General features: G+C 42.4%; 1 protein-coding gene across 3 annotated transcripts in view; it reads right to left on the bottom strand.

Annotated features, from left to right (window-relative positions):
* Nucleotides 1–19,331, bottom strand: part of syne1a (spectrin repeat containing, nuclear envelope 1a) — a 111,819-nt gene that overhangs the window by 54,841 nt on the left and 37,647 nt on the right. For all 3 annotated transcript variants that reach the window (XM_086061103.1, XM_086061104.1, XM_086061105.1), the window contains 15 exons: nt 18,601–18,737; nt 14,924–15,101; nt 12,663–12,845; nt 10,683–10,826; nt 9,789–9,944; nt 9,208–9,372; nt 8,928–9,100; nt 8,536–8,689; nt 7,364–7,507; nt 7,115–7,279; nt 6,694–7,011; nt 6,325–6,480; nt 4,348–4,518; nt 944–1,270; nt 36–188 (listed from right to left, as the gene is read on the bottom strand). In XM_086061103.1, coding sequence (XP_085917229.1) covers nt 36–188; nt 944–1,270; nt 4,348–4,518; nt 6,325–6,480; nt 6,694–7,011; nt 7,115–7,279; nt 7,364–7,507; nt 8,536–8,689; nt 8,928–9,100; nt 9,208–9,372; nt 9,789–9,944; nt 10,683–10,826; nt 12,663–12,845; nt 14,924–15,101; nt 18,601–18,737 — 2,724 coding nt within the window. The remainder of the gene's footprint in view (nt 1–35; nt 189–943; nt 1,271–4,347; nt 4,519–6,324; nt 6,481–6,693; nt 7,012–7,114; nt 7,280–7,363; nt 7,508–8,535; nt 8,690–8,927; nt 9,101–9,207; nt 9,373–9,788; nt 9,945–10,682; nt 10,827–12,662; nt 12,846–14,923; nt 15,102–18,600; nt 18,738–19,331) is intronic.

Raw genomic sequence — 19,331 nt, 5'->3', positions numbered from 1 at the left:
TGTAATATTTAATGCAGTTTCGTCCTTTTCTATACCGTGGCCATGTTACACAAGTCAGTGTAGTCCTTTTGCAATCTGTTCATTTTGTCTCGGACTGAGGGGAAATGGACGGATGCCAGCAGAGCGTCGCCTTTCTCCACCACCGACCTGATGGAGCCGTCGTGGGACTGAACCGTCTGCAGCAGAGCCTGGAGGGCAAACAAAACAGTGAATAGTTTTTTGTTTAACACAGAGAAGCCAAAAAAAGTGAGATATTGTTTGTTTTCAAACAGCAGCATGAGAAATCACAATCAGATAAATGTGTGATGACATATAAATTGCCGTCAGCCGTCACAGAACTTCAAATTACTGTTGTGACAGTACAGTATTTACTCTCCGTGATGTGTGCACACTCACGGCCGACAACGAGGCGCTCTAAAGCGGCCAAACCACTCTAAAGCCTCACTCCATGCTCCGAGTGTCAAGTCAGACTTAATAATAAATAAACAAATGCATAGCGCTATTCTGCTTACCACTGCGTGACATGCACACACTCGCAGCAGACAATGAGGCACTGTACTACAATTGTTAGCTAACTTCACATAGCAATTATGCCGGATAACAAAGGTGCTCAACTTCTTTTATAGTGGAGGAGGGGCAAGAGCCCAGTGACACACTTGGACCCAGTTTTAGCCACACTCCCCCCAAAAAATCAGGAAAACTGAAATTGTAAAAAAACAGTTCATCGCTAAATCGCCACAATGGAGTACTAGAGTGCAGTTTTCAGTCTTCACTTTTCCAGCAATTTTCTTAAAACATGTCAAATGTATTAAGCTCATTCACTGCCAGCCCAGTTAAAATAGAACTTTGACGACTAAAGCCGTCAATGGCAGTGAATGAGTCAAAAACAAATCTTACAATTTATTTTCCCGCAAAAAATAAAAATAAAAATCAGCCATTTCACCTTGTACTTGGCAAGCTGTGCCCTCCGTTGGTAAAGCTCAGCCTTGGGCTCCGGCGGCGAGCACAGCAAAGTCTTCGTCTCCACCAGCCAGTGGGCCTGAGCCTTATAGCGCTCCTGGAACTCCTTAGCCAGCAGCGAGGCGCGCTCCAGGAAGCTGTGCTCGGTTCTCAACCAGCCCGCCAGCTCCTCCAGCTGCGAAAGACGCGCCTCCACTTCCACTCCCAGGCTCTCAGCTCCGGCCTCGTTCAGGAAGTTGGCAGCCTGCTCGGCCCGCTCCCTCAGCGACTTCAGGAAGCTGTGGCCGTGATGGAGATCTGATTGTAGACTCTGAGTGAGGAAACAGGAGTTCAGAACTGTCTAAGAAAGAGATTTTCTCACCTCTCGATTGCAACCCGACAAAACCTGTTCAGTAAAAGGCTAAAAGTGCATTGGCAACTGTGGTTCTTGCACGCTTTTTTGCCTTCAATCGAGCCACTGTTTGTTTTGACGTCTTCTAATGATTTGTTTGCCATTTCAGCGCCATTCTTTCTCACAGATTAAATCTCAGAGGGTGAGAGGAAATATTGCAGGACTTTTGAAGTCGCCATTGAAAAATCTCTCTGTCCTTCACCACGTGGCAGCGATCGAAGGGCTTTGTAGCCTTCAGATAGGTCGACACCTGCACGGCGAGGAGATGTGAAGGTGCCCGGGAGGTCGTGTGTGGAGGAAGAGCGGTGAATAATATAGAAGGAGGAGCCAATTATAAGAGGCCTTAACAGGAAGAAGGACCTGCAGGGGTTTCCGGGGTAACGGCAACACAAGCTCGATGGGGCGCCATCTAGCTTTCATCATGGCTCTATTACTGCTGGAGTGGGAAGCTCTGCTATACGAGATATCTCCAGCGATCTATGTTAACGATGTGATGTGCCTGCATGCACACGTCCGTGTTTGCGTCTGACCGGGACGCCCCCGTCTTTCCAGTGACCCACCTGTGCTCCTTCTATTCTGCCTTAATAAGAACAACAAAAACATGGTTTGCTTTAACAAGACCTGAACTCAAACAAGAAATAAGGGCATAATTGTTGCCATTTGAGGTTGATTCAGCCCACCTGTGTCATATAATGCAGACTCCACATTCCCCTCGAACCTGCCATCGTGTGTGCGCGCGCGCGCAGCCCGCCCGCACATTTCTTAGTCCATATGGTGCGTTTAGGATCCATGCTGATTCATTAACGGTTGATAAAGTAGCAGACATTACAGTCTGCTGAACATTATTTATGAGGCCCTGCACACTGGGTGCCCTTTAGGCTGTTAAACACTCCTCCATCATGCTAATATTAATTATTCAAAGTATACTTGTTTGTGTGTCAACATTTGACTGTAGTCGCCATAATCCATCACCTGCATTGTTACATTAATGATTAAAATATGTGCAATAAGGCATTACCAAAATAGATACTGACATGGATTTTTTTTTTTTTTTTGCAGTACCTGGAACATTTTTACTTGTCATTAATAATTATACATTAATAAAAATAAAATATGGGTTAGGTTAGGTTAGTTTTAATATAACAAATGTGAAAAATGTGTATTTAATTTAAAAAATATATATATTTAGATATAGGTTGGCAGATTTCCAAATACAGTATGTTACCATTTAAAAATACAATAAAAACTGTATGAATAAAATGTAGCAAATGTAGAAAAATATAGACAATATGATAAAACATACTATTTGATGAAAAATAAAGAGTTACAAAATGAAACTAGTATTACACACATTAAAAAAAACAAAATAAATCAAATTGAAGCCAGGTTATGCCTTTGGTAGCATATGCTATAACAATGTCATAACAATATTATAACAAATTATAACAAAAAAATGTATGGAATAATGTAATATAAAAAATGAATACATGGCATATTAGTACTCTCATTAGGGAAAGCATGGAAGCCTCACGCATGACCATACACAGGCCCTTTGACAGTTACAAGTACAAATCCAACTAACCACCCTTGGCATGGCTATTGACTGCTACTCTTTGTGTCGATGCATAATCATCGCCGTTCAATGAGCAGCCCTGGAGAGCTCACTGCAGGGGAATGACAAAGTTGGTGGAAGGACATGTGTCAGAAGCTCTCCATCGATCTCCAACGAGGGTAACTACAAAGCTCATGACACGCACCACGTGGCGTAAATAGTTAAGAAAATGCGCAGGGTAGCTTGTCGAAAGCTGCTTCGTTTACTACTCTGGACACGAGAGCAGTGTGGTGAAGCGGTACATCAATTATAGGGTTCGAGCCGGCAGGCTACTGACGCCCGGTGAGGCTTTTTCATCCTCGTCATCGCAGCGGGGCGTCACGCCCTGCTAACACCTTCCTTCTAAAGCAGCGTCCGCTTTGTCTTCATAATGACAATGGATCGATATACACCTTGTGGTCTTGGATACTACTTCACATCTTGCAGTTTTTTTTTTTTATGTAGGAGAGCTACTTGTCAAAAATTGCCATTTGGGCAGAAAGGCATTAAAGAAAATGTGTAAAGAAAAAAAACACACCCAAGTAGCACATATTTTTCTAAGCCAAGTATGCTGAAGCTGCCAAAAAAAAATGTGTTGCCCAAGCAAATATTCCGTGTTGCTATGTTGCTTTGTGTTCAAAATCTTCCCACTCAGGATTTTAAAGCCTAAAGTCAGCTACGCGCTGATCATTAAAGCTACAGATAAGCGCACTAATATGAATATATACCATAAACTCCTCTTCAATTAACATTGATACTCAACTACATGACTAAAATGTCCTTGTCAAATGAAAATTAACATCTTGTCACTTTGACACACCAAAAAGAGGAGTTTAGTTAACAATCTTGCAAAATTTGAATAATAATAATAATAAAACTCACACTCATATAAATGTGTAAAATGTAAAATGACACTTGTTAATTAACTCATTCACTCCCAACCATTTTCACTGAAGCAACCCCCTTCGCTCCCGGCTGTTTTATTGGATTTTGACTCATTTTGCAAGTCCCACAGAATATTCTGTTCTATTGCTATAAAAACATGGAAAAAAAAGCAAGATTAGTCTCTCTTCTCTCATCGGGAAAAACATATATTTGTATCTGTTTCCGTTTTGCAGCAATTAGCATTAGAAGAATATAGCTAAGTTTCATCATTATGCACAAACCTGTTCAAGACACTGGGGAAAAGAGCTTGATGCAAAATGGACCTGGTTGAGTTCTTATACTCTGCTGCCACCTGCTGGCCGTTTTTTTTTGGTAATTACTACCATTGCTTTAAGCATATAAATACGTTTTTGGGACCATGGCAATATTTAAAATAGAACGTTTTTATACGTCTTCGGGAGCAAATGAGTTAACGTCCACTCCTCAACATGCACTCATGTACAGTTAATTAGAGCAGTACCTCCAATTTCTTCAGCTTTTTCTCCAGTGCGTTGCGGTCGAGGGGTTCCGAAGTGTCCGTCACTTCTGTGAAGCTTTTCTTAGTCGAGCCGAGCCAATCGGTGAAGGCGACGCAAAGGTTGTCGGCCTCCTGTATGCTCTTCAGCTCCTCTTGCAATTGCTTGATGGTCTCCTGACGGAGCGTCAATAAAAAAAAAAGCCGATTTGAACAAATGTGAGCATATGACAAATCAATACAGTTGCCTCAATATTTGATGTTCTTATCATAAATTCATTTTCATGCACGAATCCGTCATCCTTTCAAAGCCGCTTTTATTTGCTCTAATTGTTTGGATATATTGTGCGACTTATTTCCCATGTGATCATCAGCAGCAGCAGCAGCAGCCCTTCAGGTTGTTTCTGTCAGTGTTCGGAAGACTCGACGGCCTCGCTTCTCTTTTTAAAGTTGCGCCCCAGCAGGCTGTAACCACCGAGGACCAAAAGCTCTGTGAACTGCCATCAAAACAGAAAATACTCAACCTCCCCCCCCGTTTCAACTGCACAAGGGAGGGAGTTGGCGGGGTGGGGGGCATTATCCACTTGACTGAGATTTTGAGTCAATAACACCACGAGGATGGAGAGGCTTGCTTTGCTGCTTTGACACATTATTCACTCCATGTCCAAAATCCTGCGGTGAGGAGCTCCAATTAGCTGATATTGCCGAGTGCACAGAACTGCACACCTTTTCCCGTGAGGGAGGCAACAGCCCCTCACCTCCCTTCCACTTCACATGGCATAATTACAAGAGTGTGTGACATCACAGGGCTGTCGCGTGTTGTGTGAAGCCAATTTAAGCTGCGGGAACTTTTGGAAAGGGCTGTCATTGAAGGTGTAAAAATCAATGAGGTGCGTGGATAGCTTTTCCACTCCCGCCCGGTGCTGGGTGTGAGATTGTCTCATTGGGTCCAGAATAAAGGCGCCCCGTCGATTTTTTTTTTTTTTCAAAGTCCCCCACAAATGGAGGAGACAACAAACAGAGAGGCTGGATCAGAGGATGCAGACGACTTCAATGGTTCACTTCAGAAGCAAAGTCCAAACACTCCACAGTGAAAGAACAACCTAACAAAAGTTTTCTTAAATTCAACACATATTTTCAATCCCTTCCTCAAATACACAAGATTGGATCAAGCCAACCCAAGGGCTTTGAGATTTGATCATTTCTGAACAACGGCTGACAGGATGACATCATTTGCCTTTAGTAATTCATTTTAATTTCTATAAGCGGTTCTCGGTTCCCAAAGAGGCCACGTAACCTCAATTTTTAGCGTTAGTCAAGTTAGAAATGCAGTAAAAAAAACATTTCCAGGCCATAAATGTAAAAAATAAAATTAAAATAAATAAATAAATAAAAACATACATGAGCATACTTTGTAATGGCAAATTCTTACTAGTCCAATGCACACCATTCAGAACTTTGACCCTTTCAAATAAATATAAAAATAGCAAGTATCTGTATAACAAAAAAAGTAAAGCTTACGCTAAATAGTAGTACAGTAGCAAAGCTTTTAAAACATTATTACATATTATTTCTAATTGCTATGGAATAATGTTTGAACAAATCTACATAAATGTGGTTTCAGGAAATGTGCAAGATGGCCAACATGAGTTTTGAAAAACCAATACAGTTGCCTGTTGCTCAAACATCAAAAATACTTTTATGCCAGGCAGATGTAATGTTAGAATTTTGGATTCCTTCAAAAAAATGTTTTATATATATATATATATATATATATATATACTACTAGATTAAATGGTAAGTAAGCAAATCAAATTATGAACAGATGCCTCATGAGAAATTGTGCCCACATCTGCAGGTGAACCTAATTAATCTTCAAGCTGTCGTCGACAGACGACAAAAACACTAAAAACATTTATTTTTTATTTTTTTGAATTGAATCTGTCAGAACTTCATCAAGGAGACGCCAAGGGACAACAGTACCTGTATGCTGAGCAGCAGAGAGTGGTAGCGCGCAGTGAGCTGGTTAGCCGTGACGCTAACGCGAGCGCTGATGTCACTTTCTTCCAACGCTTGCTGGGCCAGAAAGGAGAGGCCGTCCACTTCGCCTTGTCGTGTCAGCACCGTTTCAAGACACAGCTGTTCAAGACACAGCAGAGTGGCCTAGTGGTTAATTTCGTGTGCCTCACAAGTCTTGAGGTTCCGGGTTAGAATCTGTATGGCTCCTTTAATTGTCTAGCAGTCCCAAAGTAAGTTCGCTCACCGTAATGAAAACAAGCAACATAGAAAATGATGGATGGATTTTAACATCCACGAAAAGACAAACTTATCAAATTCACATCACATGCTAACCTTGAGTTTCTTCAGCTGACTCTCCTTGGTGCTTCTGTCCGACCGCCGGTGCGGCCTCAAGTCGGCCCCCTTCTCCATCTCCTCAAGCCAGTGAGCCAAAGTCAGGAACTTGTGGCCCGTCTCTCTCAGCCTGGCCAAGGTGGAGTTCAGCTGCGTCTGGGTCTCCTCCAGGTTGCCCTGGTAGGCCCCCCACTCCTGCTGCGCCGTGTCAAGGGCTCTGTCCTCGATCTGGGGTACGCCCCACGGGATGACCCGCTCTCTGCTGCTCAGCACGGAGGACAGCAGCGATTGGCCGTCTGAGCAGCGCTCCTGTAGAATCTACGGGGAATGGAAGAGATCGTGAATATACGGTGTCGCCGCTGTGGTGAATTTTTAAGAGGATACTAATATGGACAGGGGGGTTTTTCAGATTAAAGATGACCTGAAGCTGTTTCAGGGTTTCCTCAAGTGTATCCACATTGCCCTCCGGATGGGACAACGATGTCAGAGTGGATTGTTCCTGCTCCAGCCAATCTTCAAACACATGCAGTCCTCGCTGATACTCCTGGTGGATCAACACCAGCCCCTTGGCTTTATTGACTGCATTCTGTTAAAAAATATATATATAAAAAATGAAGAAAATGGAGATGATCACTCCGAATACTAGTTGAAAGTAAACACCTTTACATACCTTGGCCTTTTCTTGCAGGGTGCCATATCGACTCTGGAGTTGCTTCACTTCTTGCTGGGTGCTGCAGTGTTCCGCCATGTTGGCCCCCTTTGATGCGATAGTCTCCAGGGGGCAACTATGACTCAGCACTTCTTCATACAGAAGCTGGAATGAACACACACGCGCATGCCTTCATTGTCGGGACACAAACACCGAAGGGAGCCCCTGAGATACAAATGTATAGAATAAAGCTTTTGATTGTTTTTATTTTTGTTAATATTTGCTCTTTTTTTCCCACTTCCATTTTTATTTGATTTTTGAACACACACACACAACATTGTTGTATATAAAATACAAACAAACCTTAAACACTAACAGGGGAGTCACTTTTCTAAACAATTTAAGTCTATTCCTCGTATTGTTCGTGTCCATGTATGTGGTCCATTTCTTCCATTTTTGTTCTCCTTGTCTACCCTGCAGTCTCATATGAAAAGTCATCATCTCCAATCGTATGGATTTCTTTCACGATTGCCTTCCATTGGTCTTCATTCGGTGGGTCCACTTAGCACCATTTTTTCGTTATAGCTTTTTTTGCTTGCCACAAGTAGTATATTTGTCATCATGTTGCATCACTCCTTCGTCAAAGTCATTCATGTATAGGGTCCTACAATTAAAGGTGACGCCGTACCCCAAAAAATAAAAAATAAAGAGCAATGATGATGACATTTCCGAATGAACAATATTGAGCTCTTTAAAAAAAAAAGGAAGAAAAAAGGAGCAGAAAAAAAAGAAGAAAAAAAAAGGTGACGCCGTACCCCAGTATGTCCTGCCAAATTGTGTATTTTTTCCCCAAAATGTCTTATTTTTTGACATTTCCAAAAAAAACATGCGCATGATCTGCGTTCAATTCTCCACAGTCTCTCCAACACGTGAGATTTGTTTTCAAATATATATTCTTAATATTGGGTGTGACAAAAAAAAATCATATCAAATTTTTCCAGGAAAATTCCCTCCACTTTTGGGAAGTACTGGTCGATTGATGGGCTTTCCACATCACTAGCTCGAGTTCCCATTCCCATTCCGTCTTTATGTAATTGGTTGAATTCTTGTTTTCTATCAATGCCTTATCTCGAGAAATCCATTTTGACCCTTTTTTTTTTTACTAATATGCTCTTTTGGAGATTGCTTCGTACCTTAGTCCTGCCCAGGTTTGCAGTCTTATCTCTCATCTCCGCATACTGTCTGTCTGAGCAACTCAGAGTTTCTTCAACGCGGTCCATCCAGAGCACAAACTGACCCACGTCCTCCTGGTAGCTGGTCCACTGTGACAAGGCGCCCTCCAGCTGGCTGTGAACACCAAAAAGCGATGTTAACTCACGGGTGAGAGTTCAAATTCGAATACAGTGAACCCCACTGTACATCGCAGAAGATTATATAAAGACACTATATATACATTGATGTTCTTTTTTTAATACTTTACACCTCCTACACTCTTTGAATACCTTAAAACTGAATTTTTTTAACACAACGTATTTTGCGAAGATAAAAAACAATCTGATGTAGAGGAGTCAACTGGCACCCCAACCTTTTGCATTTGATGGAGGCAGACAACAGGGAGTCCCACGAGTCCTTGAGGTCCTGGATCTGCTTGCGGATCACCGGGACGCCCTCAGCCGACGTGTTTCTCTGTACGGCTTCTCCCCTGGTAAGCAGCATCTTGAGTTGGATCTCCCGCTCTTGGCGGGCAGCGAGCAAGGCCTGCACACAAGAAATAATCAATCGAACCATATCGACAGTAACTCCTTGAGGTTTTTTTCAAGTTGCCTGTATAGCATTTTTTTTTTTCCCGACATGGCCCGGTTTACCTCCAGTTGTATCGTTCTGTCCTCCAGCACAGCTTTATCAGAGGTGGTGGAAGTGCACGTGCCGAGGACGCTCTGGGCCTCGCACACCCATTCCTGGAGCTCTTTGTGACCTTGAGAGAAGAGCCGATGCTCCCCTACCACGCGCTCAATCCTGGAGGCCTTGTCCTGTATGGAGTTTTAATGTTATAAACAAAAACCTTGAAAGGAAGACGACCCATAAAAAAAAAAAAAAAAAAAAGGCTTTCTACTGGCGTCGTGGCTCAATGGCAATAAATCTTCTTAAAACACTCTGCTTGTCCAGAGGAACACTGGCAACCATTTTGCTCGCAATCCAATACATCACAGAGTAGGCGATACAATCGACACAATTTAATAAGGGCTCGAAAAAGGTCAGCTGCTGCCGCACTTCCACATTTCACACGTTTGACATTTTAGGACGAAGCTAACACAGGCTATGCCCTTTCTTTGCGCTGATAAGGCCACAAAAATTTGGATCTTTTTGGATACAGAGACAAATGACCCGAGTACAGTATAAGAGGAAAGAAAGTACCTGTGAAAAGAAAACTGCCAGAACTCGTTACCTTGGTCAAGTTGCCGAGAGCCAAGTACTGCGCGGACAGCTGTGACACCCGATGGAGGAAGCCCTTGCCGGCGGCCTGACCCTCCCAGAGTCGGTGAGCTCGCTCTCTGAGGCGGCCCAGTTCTGCGTCGCGACTGGACATCTCCTCCAGGACACTCTGGCGTCCAGTTGGGACGGAGCAGGAAGAGAATACATGGAGACGTCATGTCAGGGCATATTCAGTCAACCATTTTCAGTAGTGCTCGTTTGTCCTCATCTGGGCCGAGCTGTCCAGTAGACGTATTGTATTATACTTGAGGTGCTGAGGGGAATCATGCAATTGGTTGGCGGGCCAGACAAAAGGCGACAGAGTAAATACCAAAAAATATCAACAGTGTTAAGGCGGCGTTTTGCGATGGGCTTGATGCATTTCTCTCCCCTTTGTCAGTTTTGTCTTTTTAACGCTCCTCACCGTTCTACCCCCACCGCTTTTTTTTTTTTTGTCTCTGCCAGACATGACAGATTCTGTTATCGCTTGCAAGGGGGAAAAAAAAATCTTTTGACAAGAGGGGATTTAATTAGATTCCCCGACTTTGCCTTTGACTATTATGTCAAGCCGCTGCTCTATTTTGATCCAGTGGCGCTCAACAAATGTAATTAGGTCTTCTTTCCCCCCATCTGATTTCAGATTACACTTTAGGGAGGCTTATCTGATGGGGAGCTACAAGTATTTGGTGCCCTTGAAAAATCAGCTCAACGGTCCAAACCTAAAGTTATACAATAGCAGCTGATGGATGTTGTTAAAGGATTTTTTTTTACATTATTGTTACAATTAAAATGCAGTATATCCTAGCAACACAAAAAAAATGCTAACCACAACATTGTGAATTCAACATTTTAAAAATGAAGTAATTACCTGCAGTTTGCCGAGCTCTTGTTTCTTGGCCGAGAGGTCGTGTAGCCGAGCGCTGCTCTCCTGAACTCTGACCTCAGCGCTGTTTAGCCACTCCTGCAGGGGCTCGGCGCTGGCCTCGAATTCTGTCATCTGACACCGCAGGCTCTGGACACGCAGTCCATCAAACATGACAACAAAGCATGAAAAAATGCGATAGTATAATGCGACTAAAATTAAAAGCTGGAGAAAGTGTGTTGTTCGAAAGGCTCCACAAATACAACAAAAGCCGTATTACAAACAGCATAGAGTTTAAAAAAAACAACAACAAAGACACTGGACTAGATTCATGTCAAAAGCCAAACCACATATTTAGCATACCACATTGGTTCTTCATCCATGTATGTAAGAAGTAGACTACCTTTTCCAGTGAAAACTAAATTACAGTATCTGGTCTGCATCAGTGGCACTTTTCTATTAGTGTGCCGACTGCAGTGGCACAGTCCCTAAAGAGTGGACCCTAGAAGCAGTCTGTTGATTGGCTGACAGAGAATGGTCACTTCAGTGTGACAATGGCAATGGAATGAAAAGAAAACAAAGCATAGCTTTACCCAAACAAAGCCTTTGTTCTTCTTATAATAAGCCAAAAAGAAAAAGAACAGCAAATGTTGGATTTCCACCATTTTGTCCTTTGTTTACTGTGGAATTGATGACATTCCACCTTCATAGTTTTTGTTCAGTTGCGTGTACCGTTGTCTTCCTTCCTGCCTCCTCTTTGCCTTATAGATGGTGTTTCTCGATTGTTTTTTAATCTTCCAATAGCCTTGTGTTATGATTTAATTTAAGCCATGAGATGTAAAGGCCAGTCAATGTGTGTGCGTGCACGTGTTTGTTTGTGTGTGCGTATGCTATTAACCTTGGTTTTTATTGAAGAAAGCACTTGTGTGTGAAAAGTGCTCTACAAATAAAGATTGATTGATTGATGGAATTCATTGATGGAGAGATGATGTCACACTATTTAGACAATGAATTACAGTATCAGGGAATATTTTAGTATTTCAATTTAAAAAGTGAAATTTAACTTTTATAGATGTACTCCACACAGAGAGAAACATTAAAAACATTAAAAAAAAAAAAGATATATATATTATTTTTAGGGGTGTCAAAATTAGTGCATTAATTTTGAGTTAATTTAAAGTTATTTTAATGACACAATTTTTTTTAAACTAATGATTTATAATTTCAGTCACTGCGCAGCAGACACGTCCACGTCAAAATTTAGCAGTAATACATTTATTAACAATGCATAAGTTTTGTGGAGACTGGCGTCAAGTTTAATTTTACAATTTTAAAAATGTGCAGAATTTCACAAGTTACTTCCTGTTAGCTCTTAATATGAAAAGAAAAATGCACTGAGCTGTCACCAACGTCTTACAAATGCAATTATGCCATCTAGTGGCACAAAAATTACCTCAACACAAATATCAAACACTTGTTTTTTTTGTACATCCTTATAAATTTAACTCAATTTCATAATTATTATGAAATTACTGCACCAATGACTAAAACATGCAGCCACATGGCATGTGGCATTTTTTCCCACTTTTATATTAACAAGAATACTTAGAAAAAATGACTGCATTGTATTGTATTATATTGTACATTTAGAACAGATATGAAATTTGCGATTAATCGTGAGTTAACTATTGAAATCGTGCGATTAATTACGATTAAAAATGTTATCACCTGACACCTTTAATTCTTTTATATTGCAGAGCCTAGCCTTGAGAAAAATATTTTCCCATTTCTGTAAAATATGACTTTCACTTTTTTAATTGAACTACAGTACTGAAATAAACGACACAATTTTTTTTCCCCCTTGGGATCACAAACTGACTAACTGATTTATATAACTCCATCTGAGGCAGAAACACCAAGCAACTGAAGTGAACTGTATCATCTGGTGGCTTAATAATTCCTAACAAAGGCTAACTAAAAACCCACCTGGAGCGCATCCTCCCTGAGCTGAAGGTTATTCATCAGACTCTTCCAGTCCTCTCTGGCGTTTGCCACTTTGGCCTTGATCCCCTCAACCCGCTCTTTGGACACCACCGCCATGAGCAGCTCCCCGCCAGCTCCCACTGTCCTCAGTCTGGCCTGGCCGTGCTCCCTGTCACTCAAGAACTCCTGAGGGGTAACAGAGACAAAAGGAGCTTTTAACACACACACACATAAGCGGAGGAGGAAGTGCAAGTGAAGGAAATCGAGCGGCAAGTGATCCCCCGCATTTTTTTCTTCTTCAGATTTTAAACAGTAAACAGTTTATTTCCATTTGACGAATATAAACATCCATGGCAGCGTATGAGTTAACCAGGCCAGTTAAAATGTATTTTCGACGTCTATAGTCGTCAATGGCAGTGAACGAGTTAAATGGGTCTGGAATTTTTTGTCTCCTTCTGCTGTGGCTAAGACTAATTCAACACAATATCGGCATACCGGTGAGGGACAGACTCTCACTTTACACTTTCAGATGACGCAATTAATCAAGAGTCATTATGGATTTCTCATGCGTGGGCGCAAGGCGGGGCTTGACCGGCGTAGGTGGATAAGACAAGTCAAGTGCTCTTCTATCGTTTTTTTTTTTCTTTTTTAACATACTGTAGCTCCTCCATGCACACGCATACGCACAGCCGTACACAAAACACCCCTCCCTCGGAGCTCAGACGATGACAGCAGCGCAGCAGGGACCACTCCACCATCTGTGCAGTCAGCGCATCGCACACACACCGCCTTGTTTTTGTCTTCTAACTTCCCGCTTTCTTATCTCCCTCCACCCGTGCTTGTGTAAGTATACACCACCAATTAAGGGTGGTACAGCCTGGATATCCCCCATAAACTCCCCCCCCCTCCCAGCAGCCGTCGTCGTCCTCACCCCTCCCACGTCGGCCCTTCTGGAGGTCAGCCATGTGGAAACATTGTTCCACATTCCTCACCAGGTCAATGATAAATAAAACATGGCTCTCTTTTTCTCCGCCGCCGTACACTCGGTGACATTCCCTCTCATCCCGTGAAAACAACTTCTGAAGGAGGATGCATGCTAACGCCTTTCTTTGAAAGCCTCGGTGACAACGAGACAAAAATAGAATATGCCATTGATCTGAAATGCTTTTTTCCCCCCTTCTTGTTATCGTCACGTGACTGTCTGCTAATAAATGCCTCCGACGCTAACTTTCTCATTGTGACAGACACCGGAAGGTAATTAGGAGGCAGGTAATTACCGAGGATGCCGGGACATCTACCTTCACAGACAAACAACCTGCCTCTTAGCCAGTGGGCCCTGGGGTGCTCCAGAAAGGCTGCCAGGATGTTAACACCTGCCAGCTTCTCGGAGGAAAACAAGAGCACGCTCGCAGAGGAGCTTCCGAAAATGTTAAACCTTAACACCTCAAATTTCGAAAAAAAAAACAAGTCTCTTCCCCACTATCCTCTCACACTCTGGGTTCCTGCCTGAAATGTTGATGCAAACAAGTTCAACAAATAATGACAACTAACTACCACTAAATGCCTCTTTTTTTTTTTTCATCATTGTGAGGTATGACTGGATTTTCTCCGTCATATAATCAAAATGTTATGGTCTATTCTAGTCATCTGAAGTCTGTCACGTTAATAGATGGCCAGACAGTTAGTGATTCAACCTTGGTTGATGTCAGCGCTCCGAGTGGCATTCGAGTGACATTTGTGTGTGGCTAGTTTGCAACTTTGTAACTACTGTATTTGATTTGATTGATTTTGAATATATATATATATTTTTCATGGGATAGTGCATATTAATATATGTGCAAAAGTTTTGCTGTAAATATACCTGGTGTAGCCTAATGGTTAAGTTGCATTTGAAACATAAAAAAAAGCATTGTAATCCTATGGAAGGTCTTGTTTTTTGTTTTTTTTTTGTTATTTTTGGGGTGAAGCGGCATTTAGATGTTACCCTGCACACAAATGGAATAATCTTAGTTTTTTTTTTTTTTAAATCAGTGTAAATTCGATTTCACAGTATGTATGGTATTTTAATCATTTTTTAAAAACAAACGTTTATTTCTTTACTTTTAAATGTTTTTCAAGTCTTCTGTTAATGTGTTTAATGTATGTTTCTTTCTCTGCTGTTTTTAAATCCTTTTCATGCGCTGCGTCTTTGCTTGTGTATATGAAACGTGCTATATAAATGAAGCCGCCGACAGCCAAAATGGATGTAAATGATACATCTTTACCTGTATTCTTTGCAGGGCGGCGGAGGCCTCCGCCACATTCTGCGGCACGTCGAAACATTTGGCGGTGCAGATCTTGGCGTTGACCAACCACTGCTGGAAGTCTCGCAAGGCGGCGCGGAAGCGCTGCTCCAACAGGCGCTCTTTATTCTGGCACTCCCGGGATGCGCGGAGACTGAGACTGTGGCACAAAAAGTGGAAAAGAGGGAACGACAGTCAATAAATTAATCAATACAAGATGGATACTGTAGATACTGTCTTTACATTATAGCGGATGGTGTTGTGGCTGGGAGATGAGAAGCGCGCAGGTGGAGAGATGGAAAAGTGGGTGAAGTGGAAGCAATGCGGTGAACAGACAGATTGGGGGGAGGGGGCGGGCGGGCGGGGATTGGGTTGAGAGGCGACATATGAGCGGGGCAAGAGTTCACAAGGGTGATAATATGAGGGATGACAGCTTGATGCTGCGAGGAAAAGGGTGACGTAAAGACAACATGACAGGGAGATTTAACAGAAAGCCAACAGTGTGTTGATTACACGATAGAGGGCGGGACGTATTCATCATCACAAACCACAAACAGGATAACAATGCTTCCCTTTCATGTTACACGTGGCCAGAATATTAGGCACACATTCTATTTTTAGCCATCCGTCCGTTCTTGATGCCAAACCGGTGGCGCACGAGACAAACAAAAGGTAACAGTTTTGACATCCCCCCATGGCTAAATGTACACGCTAGGTCTTCAGTGCAGGCTGGGGAAGAACACATTTCCCGCTCATGTATATGCATGAATGAGGAAGGTCGCGCAAGGCATGAGTGGGAGTTTTGTTCAAAAACCAGTGAGGAGGGACTCATTATGCATTCACGTGCATGTCAGTAAACTTGCGCGGGCAGCGCGCACACGCACATCTGTTTTTGTGTGACAGGATTTGCCCGCCTCTACACAAAAAGATGCAATCCAGACTGGGCTTCTGATGAAAGTCAAGATACTTTACTTCATTGTTTTTATATAAATATAGATTTTCTGGAGTCCTTGCCTAGCCAACAAGTGTGAAATTAGCCCAAGTTAATCTTTATTTATCAACCTATTTCTGATCATGTGTGTGAGGGAGCCATTCTGCAGTTCTAGCCAATTTATATTACAGTATATCCTACAGCAAGTTCCTCCCACCCATGATATGATCAGTTAGGCTGGGCAAAGATTCAGAGCCACTTTCAAGCAACCATCCACCAACATACAGAAGCGCTCACATCTTCTTTGAGTCTGACGACATCATTTCAAAGCCAACGGGTAAGCAGAGCTGCATTGGGTTTTGCTGGAAGCACAGATTAGCTGAGCTAAGATCTTACACGTCTGATTAGAAGCATCTACTTCATTACATAGCGAGGAAGGCCATATTTGCGCCGTGCAGGGAGTGTGACCATGTTTCGCATACACACAATGTATTATATGAAGTGCTGCCTCCACGAGTGAAAATGTTTTCAATTATTTTTTTATGGGCGCTTACTTTTCTTTTTTCTTATTCTGGACTATGCTCCTGCCTGTTCAAGCCTCTCTGATTATTGGGATATTTTAATGCAAGCAAGTCACAGACTTGTTCGTAAAACACTTGGGAACTTTAAATTGTATAAAAAGGCATAATAACCTAATCTCATTATTTTCAATAGCCTGATTTATTTCCTTGTGTCATTTCTTTGTCCAATACATATATGTCCCTAATGATCGTGACGGTGGGTTAAAAATGCATGTGGAGCACCATTAGCATAAATAACAGCAAAAGAGGGACAATGGGCAAAACAACCACAGTAAACAAGCAAAGGCAAGGCTACATGTCGCATAGCAACTGGTGGCTCTGTCACCTTTCACCTTGGTCCGCTTGATAACTGTCATGTTTTTTACGATGGCCACACAATCGTGTAAATGAAATAAGCTTACGCAAACAGTGAACACTCCTCATCTTGTGCATTGTATGCTCTTGTAATGTGCCTTCCGCCCTCGAGAGCAAATGATAAGCTAATATTGAAGTCACGCATTTTTGCAACGTGGTAAATTTATGCAAAGTGAAAAGCAATGAATCTGTCATTCACTTGCGTCTTGCACCGATGCACAGTTGAAATCTAGCACCACATTTCAATAAGGCTATTCCGAAAAAAAGAATTACCAAGCAATTAGGTTAAAGAGACATCGACTTGAGAGGAGGCCTTTATTTGTACCAATGCTTGTGTATGTAAAGAGCGAGACACACGGATGTGTGCTCCCATATCACAATGGAACTGGCATGTGTGACTGTCTCTTTTTGCAGACTAAAAGGAGGTCACTGCAGCGAAACCTTCTAAAAACAAGCAAAAAGTGACGTTTAAAGGGTTAAGCAGCAACATCCAGCTATTTTAAGGACGGCCATTTTGCCACTTGTTGTCAACTGAAGATGACATCAATGTTGCATAGGTCTCAGGTAAGAACCAATCACAGCTCAGCTTCAGAAAACAGATGAGCTGTGATTGGTCGTTTCCTAGCCCTGAGCAACATTGATGTCAACTTCAGTCGACAGCACGTGACAAAATGGCTGCCCCCCGAGATGGATAAAAATGGCTGGATTTCGCTTCTTAACTCTTATTCCACAAATGCAATATTAACTCATTCACTGCCATTGACGGCTATAGACGTCAAAAATTAATTTGAACTATTTCTATTAGTTTAACATTTTTTCCCACTTTTGTTAACACGAGTATGAAAACCTAGATGTTTTTTTATTGTATTCGAACAGATTTAAAATTTGTGATTAATCGTGAGTTAACTAGTGAAGTCATGCGATTAATTACGATTAAAAATTGTAATTGCCTGACGTCCCTAATTTTGAATATTTCTTTCTTTAAAAAATATTTAAAATTAAATATATATATATATAAAAGATTACAAATTAGGGGCAGCAGGCGATTACAATTTGTAATTGTAAATATTCGCATGACTTCACTAGTTAACTCAATATTAAAAACACATTTCATATCTGTTCTAAATGTACAAAAAACATTCTAGGCTTTCATACTCTTGTTAACAAAAATGGAAAAAAATATTAAACTAATAGAAATAGTTAAAATATTTTTTTTTACGTCTATTGCTGTCAATGGCAGTGAATGAGTTAATCACAATGTCATGTTTAGACTATTGAGGTCACATAGAACATATTATTGTCAAGAAATGTTAAAGGTTGATTTCCACTTTAATGAACATGGTCTGGTAAAATATGGGAGCTTGGGAGTTCAAAACAACCATCACACTGGATATAAACTGTTTGCACGTTTCATGAGATTTCAGCTCTCACAAGTTTTCTTTTGTTACCACAGAAGTGGGTCAGTAATGAGAAGTATGGGTTGTTTGTTAGCCTTCCTTGAAATCTCATCACTGGTAATCGGTTTTCGATTACCATATCGAATTACAGGGCAGATTGCCTTACCTTACTCCACTAAAGAAGGAGCATAGGTAAGCTAATGACGACAAAACTTGTAATTACGGTTTTCAACCTTAACTTAATAGCACCAGGGAGCCTGACATACACTATTTATTCTTGACTATTACATCATGATTTGGTATTCTGCTGAAAATTCCTACGTGGTGATGTTATCTCTCGTTCTCACACACGCACATTAACACATCCTCAAAGCGGATGCGCAGTGTCCTTCTCACCTGTTGTGTTGCTTGATGACAGCGGTGACGCGGTCCGACTGCGAGCCCAAGTCTTTGGAGTACTGCACCAGCTCGTTCAGTTTGCCCTTCAACTTCTCTGCCATCGGCTCGACGCTTTGCAGCCCCTCCAGTACGTCCTAAGCGGCACAAAAAAATAAAAACGCAGCCCGGCTGGATCAGTGCGTGCGTGTGCGCGCATGACACCGCTCAATAAGTGCCTTCACAATTCACATTCCTATTCACGCCGGCCACCGGATCCACACACGCGTACTCACAGTGCAGCTTGTACAAAAGCATGTCTGTTCTTCACGGCGCGAGGAAGAGGCGAGCGCAAACGTCCTCCCCGCTCTCTCCTCAGCGCCTCACACGCTGCAATCGACCCATCATAAAATCCTGTCCCGTGAAATATGTGCTGCCTGCCTCGCTCTCTGACGTATGACCAATAAACGTTGCCTCCCGCCCACCCTCTCTGTGCCTCTCTCCTCCTTTCTCCTACCCCGCCGCTGATCCCCTCTCACACATTTTCCCTCCTTCCCGCACCGTCTCTCTCACGCTTCTCCCGGTGGAATTCAGCTGTCAGCCGGCGCAGATGGGGGGGTTGGGGGGGGGGGGGGGGGGGCATGCAGGAAACGGAGGGAGGCTGGAGGAGGAGAGAACGTCGACTCCTCCTCTGCGCCGCGCTTTTTGGTCAGCATGGCTGAGGGGGGGCAGAGCGAGGGCGGGCGCTAGAG

This window comes from Leptonotus elevatus, chromosome 18, assembly GCF_054856555.1.
Source record: "Leptonotus elevatus isolate MCC_2025b chromosome 18, RoL_Lele_1.0, whole genome shotgun sequence".
NCBI classification, from domain to species: Eukaryota; Metazoa; Chordata; class Actinopteri; order Syngnathiformes; family Syngnathidae; genus Leptonotus; species Leptonotus elevatus.
The sequence above is the reverse complement of the archived record's forward strand: the minus strand, read 5'-3'. Positions and strand labels throughout refer to the sequence as shown.